This window comes from Pavona decussata, unplaced genomic scaffold (assembly GCF_977016875.1).
Source record: "Pavona decussata unplaced genomic scaffold, jaPavDecu1.1 SCAFFOLD_9, whole genome shotgun sequence".
NCBI lineage: Eukaryota > Metazoa > Cnidaria > Anthozoa > Scleractinia > Agariciidae > Pavona > Pavona decussata.
This window is the reverse complement of record NW_028145432.1, coordinates 2973119-2994957: the sequence shown is the minus strand read 5'-3', so window position 1 is coordinate 2994957 and position 21839 is coordinate 2973119. Positions and strand designations below refer to the sequence as shown.

Sequence of the window (21839 nt, the reverse complement as noted above, 5' to 3'; positions counted from 1 at the left end):
CGGTTCATAGTTTAGAGAACGAGATATATTCATGTGTAGCGTGCTTGTTTCGGTTCATGTATTAAAGAACGAGATATATTCATGTGAAGTGCGCTTGTTTCGGTTCATGGATTAAAGAATGAGATATATTCATGTGTAGTGCACTTGTTTCGGCTCATGGTTAAAGAACGAGGTATTTTCATGTAAAGCGTTCTTTTTTCAGTTCATGGATTAAAGAACGAGATATATTCATGGGCGGCCTGCTTGTTTTGGTTCATGGATTAAAGAACGAGATATATCATGTGTAGTGCGCTTGTTTCAGCTCATGGATTAATTAAAGAACGAGATATTTTCATGTGTTGCGTGCTCGTTTCGGTTCATGGATTAAAGAACAAGAGATATTCATGTGTAGCCCGCTTATTTCGGTTCAAGCATGAAAGAACGGGGTGTTACGCTTATAGATCAAGGAATATTCAAGTCATGGCATTTGTTTTGAGATGCAGATTCCAGTGGTTAACCAATCGACTGACTACTTTTCCATTTGTACCAATGGTACCAATGGTACCAATCGACCATTCGTTTTCGCATTAATGAGATGCAGTTTACAAAATTTAATGGTATACCAATCGACTAAGGAGCTTACCATTCGTTCCAATGGTACAAATCGTAATCTTTTACCAATGGTACGATTGGTGAGTGTGTTTTGACGAATCGTAACCGTTTTTGTATTCGACATGAGTGACTCCAATGGTTAACCAATCGACTGACTACTTTTCCATTGGTACCAATGGTACCAATCGACCATTCGTTTTCGCACGGCTCACAAGTGTTAATGAGATGCATTTCACCAACGGAATTCCGATCGACTGGGGAGCTTAATACCATTCGTTCCAATGGTATGAATCGTAAGCCGTCTTTGACAAATCGTAATCTTTTACCAATGGTACGATTGGTGAGCGTGTTTTGACGATTCGTATCCGTTTGTGTATAGAAATTGGTGTCCGATGCCCAAACGTCTGTGATTATCGATTTTGATTGATTACTTTGCTTTATCGATTGATTATTATCGAGTAAAAGCGAGTATAAATACCGATGAATCGATTAGGTTTCCTATAATCGATTTCGATCGATGTGTTACGTCCTGATTTCTATTTTAAAAGTCACTTAAATGCAGTTCACCTTCTAAAGCAAGTCTCTCTTTTTCTTCTTTGGAAACTTCAGCTTGTGGCTCTTCTGAATCTGGATCGTTCTTTAGGGATTCTTCCTTCATTTCTACGTCTGACTTTGTCATTTTCGACTATTTTTTAGAACAAATTCAAACACGCTTTCACGCTAGAAAATCGGCTAGCAATGAAATGACACTGCAGATGAATTTGCGCATACTCCAGGAGAGCCGCTGACAACCACCAACGGCTCAACCAAAAAGCTCTGTCGGCTCCTGTCAGCTGGCTAGTCACGTAGAAGTCGAAGTCACGTAATCAAAGCGATCAATGAAAAATGTGACTTCTATGGTCATTTTTATGTAGTTTCAAAGCTCAGTTTTAACGCCATGCATTCCGATTTAGCAGAAGTCCTACCAGGTAAGGGTAAGATGTTTTCACTACGGTCTTGGCCTCCTCCAGGGCGCAGAAAAGAATTTCTGAATTTAACAATGCGCAGATTTTCTTGACTCGTCCAGCGGGGCAGCTAAATTTGTCGGTTAAAATGCATAAAAGTTGAAGTCTTACAGTGTGCAAACCGGAGAAAAAGAATGTAAACTGTAGTGTAGACTAAGTATAATTTTATATCGAGTAGGTCCAAACTATTTTAGCCCGCTGTCTGTATTTACTAATTTTTACCAATTCGAATAATTCGCTTAATTTTTACTAATCGATTAAAATTAATACTAATTAATTGAACAACATCGGAAATCGATCTAAATCGACTACTGTAGTCATGTTCTTGTGATTATTATTGATTTTGGTAATATTAATAATAATAACTGTAGCAAAATTCTTGAATCTGGCTATCATGATCAGCAGCCATGGTTTGAGCATTAATAGGACAGCGCACCCATCGTGCCTAAGTAATTGGACAACACATGCTATTGCGCATGCTTTAATAGCACAGTTCCACTTGTTTCACTAGAACTTTGTTTATTTGTGACAGCCATTAATTTGTTTTCAGAAATTGTAATGGTTAATTGATTAATCGCTAACTGGACTGGATTTCATCCAATTCAGGAAATTAAACAGTAGCAGAAACAACGCTAAACATTTCAAATTTTCTTGTCAGAAAGTCGAGTCTATGACAAATAGCAAACTTTGTCAATTATCCGGGAGATTACAGACATAAATCTGGAGACCGGGAGATACCGTTCAAAATCTGGAGACTCCCGAATTATCCACGAGAGTTGACAGCTCTGGAAATGTATATGTTTGTTAACAGAGTTGTGTATTGGATGGAATGTAATGCCTCCAGAAAAAGGCATTCTTGCTTATTATCTACGTTTCTTTCTAAAATAACAATGTATTCTGGATGATTGAATGTCATGATCTGTTGTTTCAGCGTGGTGTCTTATTGTGCCGTTCCAGAAAAAATCCATACCCATCCCATGGAAGGTCATCGGAAATTCCTAGGGGGAGGGGGGTCTTAAAAGTCAAAATTTTAAAAGCAAAGTATGAAGCTAAACTGGAATTTCCTGGGGGGATGAGGGGTGAAAAACGAATAACCTTCCGTGGGGGGATTATGGATATTTTTGGAACTGCAAATTGCACTTTCACTGTTCGATCTTACATCTGGTTTGTGTCCTGCACTTCATGGATTCCAGCATCCCTTACTTTCTTTGACATACATGTAGGTGAAGTTACATATCTTACGATTCCCTTGACCTGAGTTACTGCAGGGCGCCCTTTCAGTTTCTTGAAAGTGTTGCCTAGTGTTTTACATAATGAGTTTAAACATGGTCCTTATATTTTCTTTGCTGAGGACATGTCAAACTCTCTCAGAAACACCCTTCACGTAGAGATTGAAGTGTATAGCCCTTCGGATTCTCTTGATTTTCTGGCTGTACATATGAGTCTAAGCAGGGGGGTATCTGTTGATTTTTATATCACTGATGACCTGCATGTTGTTGTTCTTCCTTTTTATTTTTGCTCAGAGGTCTGACAAAGACATCAAAAGGTTGCTGGAAATTTATATCTAAAAGTTTTTTTTGTAAGATCCAATTTTTACTGTTTTTTAAAATAATTTTCATTGAAACATGTTTAACACTGATCACCCAAATAACATCTAATAAAAGCAGTTACTTAAATTATAATTAATTAAATTAAATTACACAGAGGCAGAGCATTCCACATTTTAGGGAAAACCACAGAAAATGACCTAAAGCACTAATTACACATATATTTCACATCAAGCCACTGAGACAACAGCTATTGGCAGACCTTAAGTTGTATCATTGTATCAGTATATTAAAGAAAATTGATATTGATAATTTTCTTTTGGTTTAAAAATTTTCAAGCCAGGTTTGATTTTTATTTCCCTTTGTTTCAAAGGAAAATAAAAATTTAACTGGTTTGAAAATTTTTAAGCCAGAAAATAATTTAAATCACTGTAACATCTACACTGTAACGGTGGTATCTAAACAGCACTGCTAACTTACATGTAAGAAATATATATATTTTTTTATCAAAGGCCTTGGAACCCAACTTAAAGGTTCAGAAGATGTTAAAAAAGGCGTGTTTCAAGATGAAGACCCTTTGCTGGAAGAAAAAGCAACGCTGCCTGTAAGTGTGCAATATTGTCAATTTAAGTCACCAATATTTCTCTGGCAGATGCTGTACACTGTTCAAGAAACTAACATCATCTATATATGTGGATGCAGTTCAGAGTTGCTAAGAATGCTAAAATGTCCAATGTAAATTGCCTTTCATTTTTTTTAACCTTCTATATTTGTGTTGCTCACAAAATTCACCTGCAGTTTGAACTCTTATTTATGTGCAACATGCTGTTTACTTATTTTAGTTTTCTCACCAACACCTTTCAGGTAACAGTGGTGTACCTTTGCCAGCATTCAACTGGATTTCTTTGTTTCTTGCAGACTGGTGTGTTTGCTGTGCATGTCTTTGGAGCTCAAAACCTGTATTTGGATGCCAATTTTCCTCCAGAACATTATGGGATTTATGTTCAAATAACAGTTGGGTCTACCACAAAGTGTACATCACTACAGTCACCACTCAAGAAAGGACGTGTTGTCTGGGATGAGATTAGGAACTTCCCTGTTGCTGTAAGTCTTATTAGAATTCTGGAACTCGACAAATGGACTATGGTCAAGCCTATCTTTCTATTATAAGTAGCCAGTTCTTACATAGTCTCTTTTCTAGAATAATATTTCTCTTATTTTTATGCTTTTGTTTAATTTTTTATTTTCAATCTACTTCATAGCAACAGAAACAACTGGGCTCTTTGAATTTGCTCATAATTAACTGGCAAATGTTAGTTGATGGCCTTGAAAACTAATTAAACTGCAATAATCTTAGATAATGCTGGGTCATTTTGTATTTACTGGCACATTTTGCGTTGAGCATCCTTTTAGTGATACGCAAAGAGGAATGTGACTGGAAGTGGCTTTATCAGTATCTTCCTTAGGCATAGCTTTAAAGTGAAAAGGGCTTAACCTTAGTATTTTTCTCTTGATTGTCACATAGTTAGGGCTACACTTTACGACTTTGTTGAAATTTTGTTACTCCAAAAGTGGGCATCAAAGATAGTTGGGCTTAAAGTTGAGCTATTTCTGGTTTGTCGTTATATGCCAATAAGAGCCACAACTTTAGATTACTGACATGTACAACAGAAATATTCCTGTGGGCCATGAGTTTTGCTAATTAAAAGAAAGTTCAAGAGTTAAGCTAACAAATAATGGCTCTTGATTTGACTGAATAACTTTCTAGCATTCTAAGCAAAGAAATGAAATGTGATCAAAATTAAGCTAAAAATCAGCCTCAGAGGACCCCCAGAAGTCTGTTATCTAGAACTCAGCCCAAATAAGGTCAATGAAGCTGAAACGTTGGTATATTACATAAGTCCTCACAGTAACTATGTGTGCCAATTTTGAGCAAAATTGGCTGACCCTCATTTCCAAGCCTGCCCCACTCTTTCTTTTACAAACTTTCTTTAATTGAACTAATATTAATGTTACTAACAGTGATAATAAATGTCAGCATTTTGTTGCAGATTTCTCCCAAAGTGACTAATCCAGTGAACAAAGTTATTATAGCTGTCCTGGGTTATGACAAACTTCAGCCAATCCCAAAACACAAATTGCTTGGTAAAACTGAGTTTCACTTGCACAAGTTAGCTAAGGTATGTGATGGCTGAATATTTCTTGTCCCCCATTCTTCTCCATTATAAGCTGTTCATTACGTTGATGTATCTAAAATTTTGCCTTTTAATTAACTTGTAGAAGCAATGGTCTATGGAGATATTTGAGTTGCAAAACAGAAAGAAGCAGGTAGAGTGCAGTGCATAGATGACTTGGTTCATAATAATTACAGCACCCAAACCATGCGTGTTATCTTGTTATTTTTTCTTTCACGACAGTATGCTGGTGATTTACAACTTGAGCTTGCCTTTGCATATGGTTCATATGGCTATGGCTTGTGTGATCAGGTACCTGACACTATTACTCTCTTCTTAGGAGGAGATCACTTTATCTGGTGCAATGTATTATATTATACCTATTATCACTGGCAGTGCAATATGTGACCAATAAGCCTGGGTGTGTTAAATGATTACCAGTATTAAAAAAAAGAGAAAGTTATTTTTAAAATGCATGTAAGTATTAGGCAAGTACTTATTGATTGGATTTTAATGTTGAAGTCCTTACAATTGTGTTTGCTTTGGACCTACACTTATAAGATGGATAGAAACTTTTTAGAAAAATATATCAAGCTGTGTATTTAACAATGGTTTCCGCAGTCATCGTGCTATAAATTGCGAACGGCTGTCAGACAAGGCAATCTGCTGTCATAGTATTTATTTATTATTGTAGCTGAGATTCTAGCAATCTCTAGCTGCAGATATTGAAGGTCTTGAGATAGAATCAGAAGAGTTCAAAATAGTATTAGTAGAAGTCTTTATTAACAATGAATGAAACAAAAACACTGATTACCCACAACAAATGTGCAAGGTTTACAAAAGTGTAAATAAATAAAAATCAAAACTGTAGTGATCAGTAAAATCCAAGTAAGCACCTATTTATAAAAGTTCTCTTAAAATGTTCAGTTTTTATTTTATTTTTATTTTTTTCATAAGGAAGAATGAAATGTTGGCCGTGATCACGTAATATCCTTTTTCTCTGTAGAGTAAGAAATTCATAAAGACAGTGATTGGGGTCTTTGGTGATCTTTTCCCACTTACAGTGGTTTATCTCTATAAGGCACTCGAAATGTCTTTCATAGGTGTAAAGTTACTTATTTAAATAACCATATTTTAGAGCACACTTACAGAAATTGTCAATTTGTCTGAGATATTTACATTCAAAATATGCACATCCCCATACTTCCGTAGCATATAAAAATCAACTGAAGACATTTATTAAGCTATTAATAAAGCATTCAGCTCATTCAGTGAATAACCAAAACATTTACAGACTCTTATGTATAACCTGGAGCTAGCTTTGCATAACAACGTATCAACATGAGTGGACATCCCAGTTAAAAGGATCTTGACTGAAGGTGACAACTAATAACTAAAGTTTGGGCTTTCTTCTGATAGAAGGTAGTGGATCGGGCATCTGCTTGGTTGTCTTCCCTGATAGTACCATTTCCCAGGTCTTACTGAGATTCAATTCCATTCTATTCTCACTAGCCCAGTGTTGGATGTTCTGGACCTCTTGTATTGCAGAAGAGTTTGGAACTGTTGCTTTGATTGGGATACTGAGAGTTAAGTCATCTGCATATTTAGTTTAGGCCCCAAATTAGTGCCTTGAGGGACTGTGACCCCTGTACAGTATGCTGTGACCTGACACTGGGTGCTGTGCCAAATCTTGAATCTGTACAACTTGTTTTTCAACTCCTTGATAATTTCAGAACTTGCTGTGGTCTAAAAGTTAACTAAAATTAACAGAACTGGAGCTATGTGGATTGGTTCATACAGACATTATACATGTACGGCATCACCTTTGGGGTTAAAGTGGGTTAAAAGTGTGGATGGTAAAACTATATACAGTCGAACCTCTCCTTACTAACACCTCTCTATTACGGACAGTTCACTTGGTCCCGGGAAAATGCCCATACATTCTTTGTAAAAATAACCTCTATAATACAGACAACGGACACAAAATCTCGGCCCCAGGGAGAAAATTCATACAAACTTAACCTCTTTATTATGGACACTCCAGTAATAACAGTTGTTATTCAACACGATTTCCTGTTTGTCGTTACATATCAAAGTGTAATCAATTGTCTCATCGTTCATACGATAACAGTATCATTTGTTTTCAATCAGTAAAAATTATATATCGACATGTCATTGTCATTTGTCATCATGCAGGATTTCTTATTCGTTGAAGACTCTCCAGTTGTTGCTTTCCTTTCTTCTTCTTTTCTTCTCAACATTTTCACTTGAAAGACTATCTTTACGGACAGCTGGGTTTTCTGTAAGATCCAAGCACTTCTCTAAACGCTCAATGAGTTTGTGCGGTCCAGTGAAAATACATGCATATTCACATGGGATCTCCATGCCGTATCCTCTGCCCCCGACTAACTGCCTTCCCATATACGTTGACAACTCCATTGGTCCCTGGCTTTGCAAGAAAATGTCTCATAAGTCCCAAACCCTCTTTAAACAATAATTTTAAATGCACCTCAAAGACTTCTTTGGGCCAGTTTTGACTTAAAGAACATTTAATACCATCAATGGAGCCTTTAAAATGACGTAATATTTATGACCTCTATAAAACGGACATCTCTCTAATACGGACACTTTGCTCTGTCCCTTCGGTGGCAGTATTAGAGAGGTTTGACTGTACTATTCAAATTATGTGAAGAAGAACAATGTAGAAATTATCTTATAAGATTGGATAAACTGAGGAAATGAAACAAATAAATTTCCAGACATGAATTTGAAGTGCTATTCCTGCTCACTTAATAATTGAAAGCTTCAGATTTTAATGAAAATGAATTACAAATTAAATACTTAGGTTCACTGAAATTTCAATGTGAGGAAAGGATCTTTGATCCTGTCAAAAGTAAACTACAAGTAATCAGTTTTATAAATGGGTGTCTAGAGATCTAAGGCCTAAGTGAAATATTGATTTGAATTTCAAGGCCAAAAGATTTGCAATAGTCTTGTAGAAAACCCAAGCCCATTCCTTGAATTCAAAACACTGGGATAGTTGGTACACTGTGTAATATACCTTAAAGTAATATTAACTAATTGTATGAACAGTAAGCACTGCTTGATTAGCAACCTATATAAATAAAAAAATTATTTGGGTTTGTATGTGCAGTATATGTGAAGGTTTGCATTTCACTTTATGTCAGGTAGTCTGCTTGTCTTTTAGCTTGAGAGCCATCATCCTCCGAGGTATTACCTGCAGCAAAGTGCATTTCCACACTTGGAACTTCCCTCGAGCTCATCAGGGAACAGTTCAGGGTAGTGTACATAGTGTAGTTACTATAGGCAGACATTTTATAACAACAGAACCCCTGATGTCAGTAGTTTATTAAGTAGTGAGTACAAATGAGGAGAAAAAAAGTAGATTACTTAGATTTGATGTGTGTTTTATCCCTGACTGTTTACCAGCTCCAGCATGTACCAAAAACATTCCATAATGCAGGTTATTACTATATAGCTGAACTAATCTGCGCTGAAAAGAAGCAATCTGATTGGCTCCCTGAACGGTCAGGTCTTGAGTTATAACGAACATACGTTTGAAGGGAGCAAAGTGTTTCAATAAAATATTTTGACAAAAACAAAGCAATTAAACTGTTTTAAATGAAGCTATAGGAACTGTTGAAACCATCATGTTGGAGTTTTACTACAAGAGCAACTAATTTTATTATACAGACTGAGAACATAAACAAGTTTCATGCAGACTCATGAGTAGGCAACAATGGGAAAGGCTATATAATCAAAACATAATTGAATTAGCTTGTTTGGTCCGTATTGGAGACATCCCATCCTTTTTTGCAAGTTAATGGACCTTGCCTTCGGCTCAGTCCATAAACTTCCAAAAGCTTTTTTTCCAATATTTTTCCAATAGGGACCTCACTGTAGTTCAATAACATAAATTTAGTCACCTTAAATTGCCACACGGTGGCCGGTTTGAAAGAGAACTTATTTCCCTGGAGTGAACATGTTTTAAAAGTACACAGAACAAAGCTACCGGTGCGAAGTCCAGGTGAACAGAAAATTTTAATACAGTTAAATGCAATTTAACATTAGATAGCTAAGTACGAGGAGCAAACTTGTTGGCAGTCTCTCATGTCCTTGTTGTGGGGTCCAGAACTCTTGCCTAGGTGGCATTTAGTGATGGTTTGCGTGTTAGCATCTTGAGTGTTTTAGTTTGTTTTCGTTGGTGTTAAGTGGTTAGCGTCTTTTGGCAGTTGGGTTATCCAGGCATTTTCACAGTGAATGCCATGGTTGTTTTCAGCCCTTTAGGATCCACTTCTCTACTGTAAGTGGTCAGCTGCTTAGGTTCCTGGGTTCCCAGTCTTAGCAATGGTCAGTGGCCTTCTCTGCAGCTCAGGGTGGCATTGCATTGAGCTCCTTTGTGCGTAATGTTGTATTAGTTAGGCATTTATTCATTGCTTGCATTTTATAAACTAGCTTGGGTACCTAAGTGCTCTTCCACTATAAATGAAACAACACAATTACATTTTTTACTACTGTAAATATATGAGTACTACTTGTATACAATTAACCATGGCACAGCTGTAGCTGAAGAAAGGGAAATAGAGAAGAGGAGATGGAAAGAGCATAGGAGAAAAAGTTTAAAATATAACAAAAAGTCTTAAGAAGAAAGTCGGCATACAAAGTATTATGGAATTGTTATTAAACCCTTGGAAATGCAGCCTTAGCTTGTGAGCATTATACAAAGACCAGAAATTGTGTGCCAAAATTGTGGGAGACACCAAATTGATGTCATGATGTTTCTTATGTAACCTGAGTCACTAGAGTTATGTCACAGTGAGATCATGTTGGATGACAAAATGTTGCTGATAAAAAATCCCCAAAACAAAATTATAAAGGAGGGTGTCTCTGTTCATTAGTCAGGCTCCTCCAAAGATGAAAGTGACAATGGCTAAGATGAGTATGATGTTGAAGTGTCAGACTTTAATATCTCATTCAAGTTTGTCATTGCCACTGAATCTATGCCAGGAGAAAGGTCTTCCCCCCCCCCCCCCCACACACACACACACACACACACCTAACATAAAGTCAAAAAATTTCAGCCCTCCCCCTAACAATCTTCAAAACACCCCACCCCCTCTTTCTGTATGAAATGAACTTTCTTTAACCACAGCTTAAGATTAATACATGCTAAAGACACTTTCTTTCCAAAGAGATTTATTACCCTTGACAACAACTTGTTATTTTCTTTATTTGCAGAGTTGTTTTTGCTCCCAAGAAGGTGCCACATCCAAATATCATTACTTTTAAAGAGAAGGTCACTAACTTAGAGCCAGAAATCAGTCCCTATTATAGTAAGTTAATCAGCGACACACTTCAACCTGCTGTCCACTGAAAAAAATTGTCCCTAGTGGCTTACCGCTTGAAAAATTATGCCAGAACAAAATGTGAATGCAGAGGGATTGGACGTTTTTTGAAGCTAACATGCACCCTAGGCCTCAAATCCATTCTCAAAATTAATGTAAACTATATTACAATGCTTTATATAATGCTTACTGTAGATTGTCACTTAAAACGAATCACAACCTAACAGCCCCTCATCATCTTGTTGCAAGTCTCTCACGACCCTTCTGGTGCAGATATGAGTACTTGTATCTTGTAAAGAAATGAACTTAATGCTTTATGGCTAGGGAAGTTGGGGGGGGGGGGGGGGGACATGAGGTAAAATATACAATGTATATTAAATCATATCAAGTTAATGTTACTTGTGACCTCTACCTCCTGGAATTTTCTTACAATTTTTTAAATATTTTTTTCCAGCCAAGACTTATTTTACACCATCTGACACCGAGTCAAGACCTCACCTTCAGCCAAAACTTACAAGGTACATGAACACTTAGTGGCAGTGAGGTTAAAAGCTAGACATTTACTGTGACCACATAAACAGGCAGACAGTATATGGACACCTATAGCTGAAGGAAACACTTGTAATATTGTGCTCCTCACCAGTAGACACAGGTGATACATTTTTAATTTATCCATCTACATTTCCAGTATAATTTACAGTTCCTAATTGAATCTCAGTAATATTACAGCCAAATTACATTTTTCTAGTTGCATGTTCAACTGTTTTTAATTTCTATTGTTAATCAAAACTTCAAGTCAAATTTGCATGGTGATGTCACATATTTTTACTCGGGCATTAAAAGCTAAATTAAAAGAGGCCAATGTGGCTAGAGCTTTATCTATTTATTCGAGTGGTATCATGTCGTTTTTTTTTTTTATTTTGTGTGTCTCCACGTGCAACCCTAAATGATGGCCAAAAATATTTGCGCTTCATCCTTTTTAAGTAAGACCAAATTCCGTGATTTTACATCCGTAAGCGAGACAACGAGCGTCCCCTTCCCTTTCACATGGAACCATCCCCCCTTCTTCCACGGGGTGGTATCAGTGAGGCCCCCTAACCCCCTCCCACCCCCCCCCCCCCCCCCACCAACAGAGGTAACTTGTTGGTAATTTAATTCTTGCATAGGTTCAATAATTTCCGTCAGTTATCCAAGTGAGCGCAGGCCTTATTCCCGAACAGCCTGTGGTAGTAATTCCAAACTGGCAAATCCTAATTTTTACTAGCGACGCAAGCTGATCTACAGCTTTGTCTTGAAAGAAAACGAACGCCAACGCACAAGAACAGTAACAAGGACGGAAAGCATGCTTGCACGCGTTGCACGTGTACCGAACTGAAAAAGCGAAAATTACGTTATCAGAGATTGATTTTAGCAAAAATGCTTCTAACAACTCGGTCCAAAACTCCAACTCGAAAGTTCTTCAACTCGAAGATCGAACTCAAGTCCAAACTCAATGATTCCTTACTCCCACTTAAATGTTTAATTGTTTTGATGATGAAGAGGTTTGTTTTCTTATTATAGTAGGAATCTGTGAAAACAATGAATCAAAAAATGCAAAAAACGACTAATACTAAATCTGCACTAACAGGTATATGCTAAGTCAAATTACAAGAGACAGAGAGAGTTACAATAATTCTGTTCATTTATCTTATTGCACCGATCACTGTAAAAGCTAAATGGATTAAAGACATTCCACATAACCACCGTTTGGTCTGGTCACAAGTTCAAGGTTTAAATCTGACAACCCTACTATACAGAAAACCATGTCGGATACGTTTTTAACTCGTGAAAGCCCGCATGCGCAGTGAACGAGTTATAGCGATGGAAAGCGATGGTTTGGATTGTGAGGTATTCACTTGGTTGGGATTGGTTGGTTGGTTTGGTTGGTGGGTTGTTAACTTTCAGACATGTGCAGTGAATTGCGCTGGTCGAAATTAGCCAATTTTGCGTTTTCCGAAGGGAAACACACCTCTTGGAAACGGTGAATCGAAAGTGGAAACTTCTAAGGGATGCTCGACAGTTTCCACATTGGAAATTAAGCGAATAAATTTTTGTTTGATTTGTGGTTTTATTCACTTTTGAAAGAACTGCAGTGTTTTAAATTCAATTAGTGGGAAAAAAAACACGAGAATTTTTTTACGGCGCATCAGAATGATCTTATTCAATCTGTAGAGAATAATTTGACGACATTTAGTGCAAGAATAGAGATTTTTCGTTAAATCTGAGCAAAGTTATAAGTTTTTTCCTTTTTTCCACAAAGTGCGGTGTCTTAAATTCAATTAGTGAAGTGTCGGCATAAACTTTGAATAAAAAAGAACGTGGAGATTTTTTAATCGGCGCATCAGAATAACCTTTTTCAATGTGTAGGGAATAAGTTTACAATCATTTTAGTACAAGAATAGTTATTTTTCGTTAAAGTCGGGCAAAGATATCATATCTTTTAGCTTTCAAGGTAGTGGAGTGTCTTAATTTCAATTACTGAGGTGTCATCCGCATTCACGAGTTGGTTCGCAGGATCCTTTGATCTGTAAAAAAATCTTGATTTTTGTATTGGTAGTAATGAAACTGAGTTACACCAGCTCTATATCTGTTGTTTTTGTAGATTAAGTCAGCTGCATTCTGATTATTCTCAACTCACTGTAAGAAGTAGGAGGATCCATTATTTAAAAAGGCTGCTACAAGAGAAGGTTTGTTGGTGTTTTATTAAGAAATTTGGGTCCTCATTGCCTTATGAACCTCTCGTGGTCCAGTCAGCATCCATATCAGGCCCCCATTAAAGAAATTACCCTCTTTCAGTCCATAAGAACCTTTTTTTACCAAAACGTTGAGGCTAAGATAAACCAATATTTTTAAGAACATTCTCCAGGCTCTGAGTGCCCCAGGCTGAAGTCATTTAAGAACGTTCTATTTTAACCATTCGTTTTGTGTTTGGGGCACGCATAGCGTGAGCAAACAGTAACTATCTGGACTATGCAATGATTGGATAACACACAAGAGGCTATTACTTCACACTAACAGAAGTGAAAACGCATAGCTGACAACTGCAAAGATCAAGTAGTAAAGCCACAAAGAACAAGTTGATCATTTCTTTTTGCGTGTTTTATCACATGTAGCTCTAATTAATGGTGGAAAACAATTAATGAAAGCGCTAGGATGCCTAGAAAGGGTTATCAAGTCCTTCCTTGCATTTAAATGAAACTACCGAGAACTGTGCGAAGCTCCATCGTCGATAGGAAAGATATGCATGGTCGGGTTTCTACAAACTGTATGGCTATGGAAAGAGCCTAATATGCCAGCTTCTTCTGAAACACCTGTCCCAGTATTGTTCTGATAAAAGTAGCAAAAGTTAGACCTATAGTGTTTATTGTGCATTTTGGTCCGTTGAAATTCGCAAACGGTCTAACAACAAGTTGAGCCTGCGAACCAAATGTATAGGCGGTGACAAAAAATATGCTTGTTAGGATTTCGCAGCAAGGTTCCACTTCTTTTCACGGACAAGTTTTTCCGCTAACTCAGCGACAACCAAAGCTACGTTTTTCATTGGCCAGACTCAGAACTGGTTACCTCGCTAGGATTTTTAAGAAAAAGAGGAAAACTAGAAGATAACATGAATCGACCACCACCGTTAGTCGAAATGTCACTTAAGGTGGCCGAACACAGTTTGCGCGTGCTTTACAGATTCTGTTAGTGATACTATAAGCGCCTGCTAGGGTTGTGATAAGCAAATACTATCGATCCCTCGATTTTGTACCAAATGGACCACAAAGGTAAGTTTTGCTCTTAAAATAACTCAGTTTCTCGTTTGTGAATCCTTCTTCATTTATCGCCGAACAAAGAAAGTGAGTTCGCAATGAGCTAAGCCTTTTTGTACGCTTTTCATCTCTGCTGAGAAAACCCAAATTAAAAGCCACGCATGCAAAATGAACTGTTTTCTAAGGAACCGCTCGTTAGAATTTCGTGAAATTTGACAAAACAGTAGTTTTCTAAAAGCGTAACACGCCTACAAACCAAAAGCAAAAACCAAAAGAGGGTTACTTCAAAAAACATTAAACTGCAAAACCAACATTTACAGGAGATCTCTCTGTTGAAATTACATGAAAGCAGCGTCACTATGTCAGTATTTTGTGAGTTTTTCTGGACACAAAAATGGAAAAAATCTAACGAGTGCATTTTCTTAAAAAATTAAGGAAAAACATTATTTGTGGACGGTTAATAGCTTGCTGCGTTGCCATGGCAACGGCACCTTGCTCAACAAGAAGTATCAAAATTTATTCCTTCTTAGTTAATCTTGCACCATGCTAATTTCGGGTTCTCAGAAGTACGTAGTTTTCAAATAATGTTTACTAACACCTGTATACTGGAAAAATGTGTTCGGCCATCTTAACCATTGCTCGCCAATGTGGTCCATGCAACGACACTACCAAACCAAACTTGTGAAGTGTGATTCTTGTAAAGGTTTTTGCATCTCCCATAATCACGCCAGCTGTCAAAAGCACAATCGGAGCCAATGAAGTTCTACCACAGCATAGTCATCTCTTTTTAAACAAATTATGACATTCTGGGACTTACACCTGCTGTTAGCCCGACTGCTGTTTCTGCTAGCCGCAAACACGTGGACCCATTAAAGGGGAAGTATCAGGAAAATTTGCTGTCATTTCAAAACCCAAAAATGTTTGACTGTCAGCAGAAACAACGAAATAATTGTCAAGTTTGTTAAAAATTATCACCCCAGTGCAATAAAACTGTCGATCAGTGCCTCTGGCTAGAGACAGTAGGCCGGTTTGGATTGAAACTTGAAAATGACTAGGCTAATGTTTTTCAAGTTCTCGCATATTTGTTTCCAAAATGTGCTAGAACAGATCAAAAGTTGTTTCTTTCAAGAATTGAGTTGATTTCGTTCTTCTCGTCATTCTAGAATTATTTGGCAGGTGATTGAAGGTCTTATTTCATCATTTTTAACAAAAGATATCAAAAACCCCATGATTCTTCCCCTTTAAGGCCCTATTTAAAAAAGAGCACTGTATGGATACGGGCTTACTAAAATGTAGGTCTTTAATCGATGTAAGTCCATTTAACTCAAATGCTAAGAGTTGGTTGGCAAGATATCTTGTACGCAGCAGAACAGTAAGCCGCACAATGCTCTTTGACAGGTGCGCAATGATTTATGGAAATACCATAGCAGATAGCTAAGAACATCTAAGAACAGTTTAGCCTCAGCCGCAAAATTTGCAGGGACCTAAATACGTAAATTATCCCGACCTGCTCCCATGTAGCTGGCGTGTGGGTTAGGGCGACAGTGATCCGATGCGGAGGTCGAGGGAGGTGCAATAGGCCATTTCCGAGTTGCTGTGAACCTCATTATGAAAGCGAGGCTAAGTGCAAAAGCTTTTCATATGAAAATTAGTTTTGTTTGCATATGAATGAAAACTAATTTTCATAATAAAAACTTAGCCTCGCTTTCATAATGAGGTTTAAAGCAACTCGGGAATGGCCTATTTCTTTTTTTGGTTTCACTCAGATTACCTTTCCAGAGTTTGTAGTCTTTCAAAGGTGCTACTGCTTCCGTTAGCACTCCGAATTTCACTTAAAGTTGCCTGCTACTCGCATGTATGCAGAAGCAAATGGGCCACTCGGCTGAGCAGTATTTATTTCCATGTAGGATGTGCATGGTTCAATGCCTGAGATTGACTCAGAAGGCTCATCAGTGGAAAATCTTGGTGACGTCACTCAGTTTGGATTGACAGGTGCCCTGGCGCAGATGGCTAACATGACATTTATGGCTGCAGCTCCTGGTAATTATTAATAAACTGTGTGTTGTATTCCAAGAAACACTGGAACATTACCAAGGAACTCCGCGGATTAAAAGTTGATTTGAGATCCGCCCGCTCATCGGGCTAATAAAACCACAAATCGAACAAAAATTTCTTCGCCGTTAATGCTTGATTTCCGCTGTTGAAACTGTCGAGCATTTCTTAGAAGTTCCTCTTTCGATTGACTGTTTCCAAGAAGTGTGTTTTCCTTCCGAAAACGCAAATTGGCTAATTTCGACCAGCGCCAGAGTGAAATTCCTCTACATTTTGATCACTCATTCACTACGCATACCAGTTAACAACCCGCCAACTGAAAACCCCACCATCGCTTTAAACCATCGCTATAACTCGTTCATTGCGCATGCGCGCATTCACGAGTAAAAATGGCATTTTTCTTCTGTTTTCGGCTAGGACGTCAGTATGACGTGAGATTTTTCAAGGCTTTCCGTTTAATCTCATCCACATTAGACAAAGGAAACAGCACTTTCCAAAACCAATTTTGAATATCCCCGTTTCTGTGAACCGAAAACAATGTTTTAATACTGCTGAGAATGAAATCCTCAAAGAGGAAGCAAATTTGGAACACTGGGGCTTGTAGCTTTTCAACAGTCTTAGTAATTATTGGTGACATATTCCCTTTTGTTTAGAGCTCATTCAAGATACTGACAGGCAGGCTGCTGACGGCGCTTCAACTTCAGCCATCACTGGAACAACAGAGGTAAGGAATTACTTCGTACCTAAACATTTGATTGACGATGGCGGTATTCAAAGTTTTATCACATTTTCAACCGGCTATTGGCTAGTCTCCTCTGATGCTGATCGATGTGAAATTCAGTCATGGTAGTCATTGGCTATGGATTGAAGTTTGTCTCAAATGACCTTTTGGGAAAATCGATATGGGTATGACGACGATAAACAAAATAGCCGTTTGAAAAGAGGTATGATCCCTCAAAATCTGTATCGAAACACCAGGAGTTTCGCCACAGTTTTCCTAGACTCCGAGTGGACCTTTTTAAATCAAAATTTTGTATGCAATCATTGCTTCTATTTCCCTCGCACTTCAACACCTTTTCAAGCTATGATCAAAATTTCTTTTTCTGTTGGTTTCCAAGCGCTAGCTGTTACCATAGCGACGGTAAGGAAAAGCCCTTCATTTTAAATAATGTCGATTATCTCGAAATCTAGTCAGACACTTTAGAACGAAACTTTTTAGGATTTGAACGACTCGACCTAGTAAACTTGTTGGCAGACCGTCCTATTGATTAAGAAGAAAAAAAATCTGAAAGGGATTTTTTGAAATATCTCGATTTACGTAAGTTGCAACCTTTTCGACTTATTCGTGCTTTTATTTTAGGTGTTTTAAAACACAAATGTTTTAAAATCGTAGCCACCTTTGAAGCTCAATGTACATTTTGAATATTCGGCTATGATAAAACACCGGCGGTTGGACAGAAATAAGAAAGTGGCATGTGTTATTCTTCTTCAAATTTTAACGGAAATGCGGAAATAACTGAAATCGGCCTGTACAAATTGATTTTTTTTTTAATTTACTGGAACATGCTCTTGCAATTTTGTTTTCTAAGTTCGCCGACGAGTTGTCTGGGTGGAGTAGTTCAAAACCTGTAATTTTTGCAGCTTGCTGATGTGTCACCGTGTCTGAAGTAACTCTATGCTATTGTACTTTCTTTTTAGAATGACGAAGAGACAAGTACAGGTGAGAGAGTTGTGTTAGTGCAGTGGTTCCGTGTTTTTTCTTTTTTTTTTTTTTCTTTCAATGTGAGTTTTGTTTCTCCAAGGTGAAGTAATTGAGGTTCCAGGATTACGTGGTCTGCAACAACAAGTTAAACCTGTTCACAGTTTATCAAATGACGGGAGAACATCCAGAGAAACCTCACATGCGCCACAAATGAGCATCCAGGTAAGAAACATCAAACTACATTAAAATGCCTATTTTTACTGTCTGGTGCATCTCCACCAGGTCCCAGTTGTTCAAAAAGCGGATAAGTAGCTATTTAGGGGGCAAAATGTATTGGTTGGAGTGCATTTATCCTTTGAATAACGATTTATCTACTTGATAGAGTTATCTGCTCTTTTAACAAGCGGGGCCAGGAATACAAGAAATTGAACATGACGAGAAAAAGAACATTACGGATAGCAGTTACAGGGGAGCAGGCCAGCTCCATAAAAAAATCAGGTTTTAAAAATTATTTCAAAAACTAAGGTTGGACCAGCGGTCTTTACAGACTGCTCATTTTCTCCTCAGATACACCTTATTTTATTTTGGATAAAAATGTACACTATGATTTAAAGACGTACTCAAACAGGAAAATCCGCTATTGTAAAAGTTTTTTGGAAAAAAAATATGCAACGAAAATGGTTAAAACTGGAAACTAAAATCTGGAATCTGGCCATTTTCCAACCGGAATCCAGACAATGGAATCCCGAATCCACTGCATAGAATCCGGAATTCAAGACATTCTTGGATTACCTTACACGCACTTTGTAATTTGAAATGGTCTTTAGGAAATAGAAAATTATCGAATGCAATGTCATAAACTCTCCAAGAACTTATACCGAATACGTTTGGCTCTTGGAATTAAAGTAATGATCTTTCATCTTGTAGGGGAGTGATGATGATCCAGAATCTGAAGATGAAGCCGACATCATAGCTGCAGCATTGTCACGTGGCCGACGAACTGCTGTTATAGCGCCCAACCCTTCTCACAAAAGGAAGACTGCTGACAAACGATCAATTCCTTAGCTGGTTTTGTTCCAATGGAATGGGACGGAAACTTTGTACCACCTGTTTATCTTTAGGCAAACAAAAAACTAAATTTTAGTCTTGGTTCACTTTTGCTGTTGACGCTGATTGATTGACATAGTTTGTATGCCATTGACAGTTGCGACTATCTGGAAATATTATTGAATAAATGAAATATTTGCCTGTTGGCAAGGTTTGTTTGATATTGTCTAAATTTCTTGTTGTTGTTGCTGTTTTGTTGCTTTGTTGTTATTATTACAAATGAACTGGCTAAAAGCAAAATATAATTTAGTTTTTATAATGCAAAGAATCAATGTATTGGTTGTCAGAATGACTCCTGGTTATTGACTATTGTCATCATTCTGTTGATCTGTCTGGTTGATAATGTACATGTGCTTATGTTGTAACAGTCAATACGTACATGTACATGTAAGGTATTGTAAGGACAAGTTCAATGTTAAACACTAAAATAAATTCAGCTGTCATTTAGTGATCTTTAATACAGCAAGACTGATGTCAGTAAAAGCCTGAAATGGGAGTGCTTTACTGAAATGAAGCGAGTACATGTATAAGGAGCTCAGCTGAAATATAGTTTAGTTTGAAATAATTACGAGGGCAGACCGCGTCAAGGTTTCGGTGGCGTATCTATTTCGTCGTCGGGTTTTTTTTTTTTTTTTTTTTTTTTTTTTTTTTTTTTTTTTCGCTTCATCATAGTCACGAACTGCAATGAATAAATTAATTAAACCTGGATTAAAGCCTGTTCTCTCCTAGAAGGGAGTTTTTGTCCTCTTTTGTCCTTCAATTGTCTTTAACAAAAACGGCCCAATCAGAATGCATTTTCTGAGCGTATGTCAGGACCGACTTATCCCTACCTGTGTGACGTCACAGCCACAATCTGGGGCTCCTACATGCCGTTTTCAGAAAGAAAAGAAGCCTTTTTGAAGAGGTAAATCGAAAGAATAACTTCTAACAAGTACTCCACAGTTAAAACGGTTGAAATTGGAGAGTTCACGGCGAAGAAATTACGCTTTGACGGACAGATTGAATAATTCAATGCGAAGAGGAAACTAGAGGTAACTGGCGCGCGACGCTGCAGACTTCGTCGAACCTTTGCCTGGAAATCTACCTCACAAAAAAAATTAAAGGTTTGATTGTCAATTTTTACCAAACAGGTTTCATTAAGGAAAGCTTTTAGTCTGTTTGCCTTTCTGTTTTCTTGATGAACCGACTGAGAACACTTTGTAATCTTACACTTACCGGCATTACATAACCAGAACATAAATAGCGCTGACGATAAGGTTTGTAATTGATACTCGTACGCTTCGCGATGTTCCGCTGTTTTAAATTTATAAATAAAATACAGGAGCAACATTTGTTAAGAATACCTCGTGCTTCACGGACGTGTTAATTCCCTCGTTATCACCTTTGATTTGGAGACGGGAATCATTTGTAATACTATGCTGATTGTTTTCATTACCGGCCTGCTACTAGCAGAGTTTTCTTTCTGGCAATCTTTTCGTTCGCGTCTCTTGTATTTCGCGTAGTCGGCTTGTATCACCGGCTGCGTGAAATACAAGAGAAGCGAACGACTTCGTACATGCTACAAGATTTTAAAGAAACCCCTGCTGGCAGGGTATGTTTATATTTCCATTTCCATTTATTTGTACGTTTAAACATTCGGACTGTGGATACTCAGGTATACCAGTGACAGGTATTTGTGAGAATGACATGAAATGGTTAGAACAAAAAAAAATTGTTTTAGGCTACACCCTGACCAAAAACGGTCCAATGGGCTAGAAAACAACCCCCAAAAGTCCTCAAAACTGATACCATTGTTTGACATAAAAATGACAACCCTGGCTTGCGTTTGTTGTAATCCCCCCAACAAAGTCCGCATAACAAAAATATCTTACCCAACCCAAGAGATGCTGAGTAAAGTTGTACTACCTCCTGTTGATTTTTTTCTTTTTTTACATTTTGATTGGTCGGCCATTACAAGGAAAAACACAAATTTGAGAGTCCCTTCTGTTTTGACATTGCTATGCATTTCCTGGGTATTTACGTAAATTAATTCTTCTGGATTTGTTAGCACAAGTGTTTGGCTCTTTTCTTAATTGTGGCGGAAAGCTTGAACGTGCTTGAAGCTTTTAGCTATGAAACGAAACAAAAAAAAAACAAAGAAAAGGAGACGTGCCACAGGACAACGGTGTCGACAACATTATGACGTATAAAATAACGCGTCATGTTTTCAGTCAACAAGTCGGAAGTGAAGGATGACTGTCTACAACAGCCTTTTTGTTTCACAGATCGCCAATTGCCCCGATCTGAGTGTAAAATATTTGTTTTCCAACATAAGGCGTGACACGTTTGTTCCATACGTGACAATTGTGTTGAATGAAGGATAGGACGTGCTCCATTCATTGTACATCCTTTGTTGAACAAACCACAGGCAGCGCAAGCTCACGTCACTAGAGAGCGTGTAATAATTAATTATAGTGGGACGATGACCTTTGAGAGCAAGCGGTATTGGGTTGCAATTTAGACTTT

At 37.6% G+C, this 21839-nt stretch overlaps 2 protein-coding genes across 4 annotated transcripts in view; one reads left to right on the top strand and one right to left on the bottom strand.

The window, feature by feature from the left end:
• The window catches only part of LOC146488565 (26S proteasome non-ATPase regulatory subunit 3-like), a 31132-nt gene extending 29789 nt beyond the window's left edge, over positions 1-1343 (bottom strand). Inside the window, exon 1 of the mRNA XM_085118460.1 lies at positions 1159-1343. Coding sequence (XP_084974586.1) covers positions 1159-1270 — 112 coding nt within the window. The 5' untranslated portion in view covers positions 1271-1343. The remainder of the gene's footprint in view (positions 1-1158) is intronic.
• A 91-nt stretch (positions 1344-1434) lies between these two features.
• Positions 1435-19495, top strand: LOC146488564 (cation channel sperm-associated targeting subunit tau-like). Of its 3 annotated transcripts, XM_085118493.1 has the most exons (15): positions 1435-1559; positions 3655-3746; positions 4061-4246; positions 5194-5322; positions 5423-5470; positions 5560-5628; positions 8525-8616; positions 10576-10670; positions 11137-11200; positions 13324-13408; positions 16381-16513; positions 17179-17249; positions 18224-18245; positions 18328-18449; positions 19155-19495. In XM_085118493.1, the coding sequence occupies exons 1-15, from the start codon at positions 1529-1531 to the stop codon at positions 19290-19292; spliced, it is 1377 nt and encodes a 458-aa protein (XP_084974619.1). In that variant the 5' UTR covers positions 1435-1528; the 3' UTR covers positions 19293-19495. The 3 variants fall into 3 exon arrangements, with proteins under 3 accessions (XP_084974619.1, XP_084974627.1, XP_084974634.1); XM_085118501.1 differs by lacking the exon at positions 5423-5470; XM_085118508.1 differs by lacking the exon at positions 5560-5628.
• The last annotated feature ends 2344 nt before the right edge of the window (positions 19496-21839 follow it).

Bases quoted from the DNA above. Each gene is read 5' to 3' on its own strand.
- LOC146488564 (XM_085118493.1), top strand. From the start codon at position 1,529: ATGCATTCCGATTTAGCAGAAGTCCTACCAG. The intron at 11,201-13,323 runs GTACATGAACAC...TTGTTTTTGTAG, and splicing joins CTTCAGCCAAAACTTACAAG to ATTAAGTCAGCTGCATTCTG. The intron at 18,246-18,327 runs GTGAGAGAGTTG...TGTTTCTCCAAG, and splicing joins TGACGAAGAGACAAGTACAG to GTGAAGTAATTGAGGTTCCA.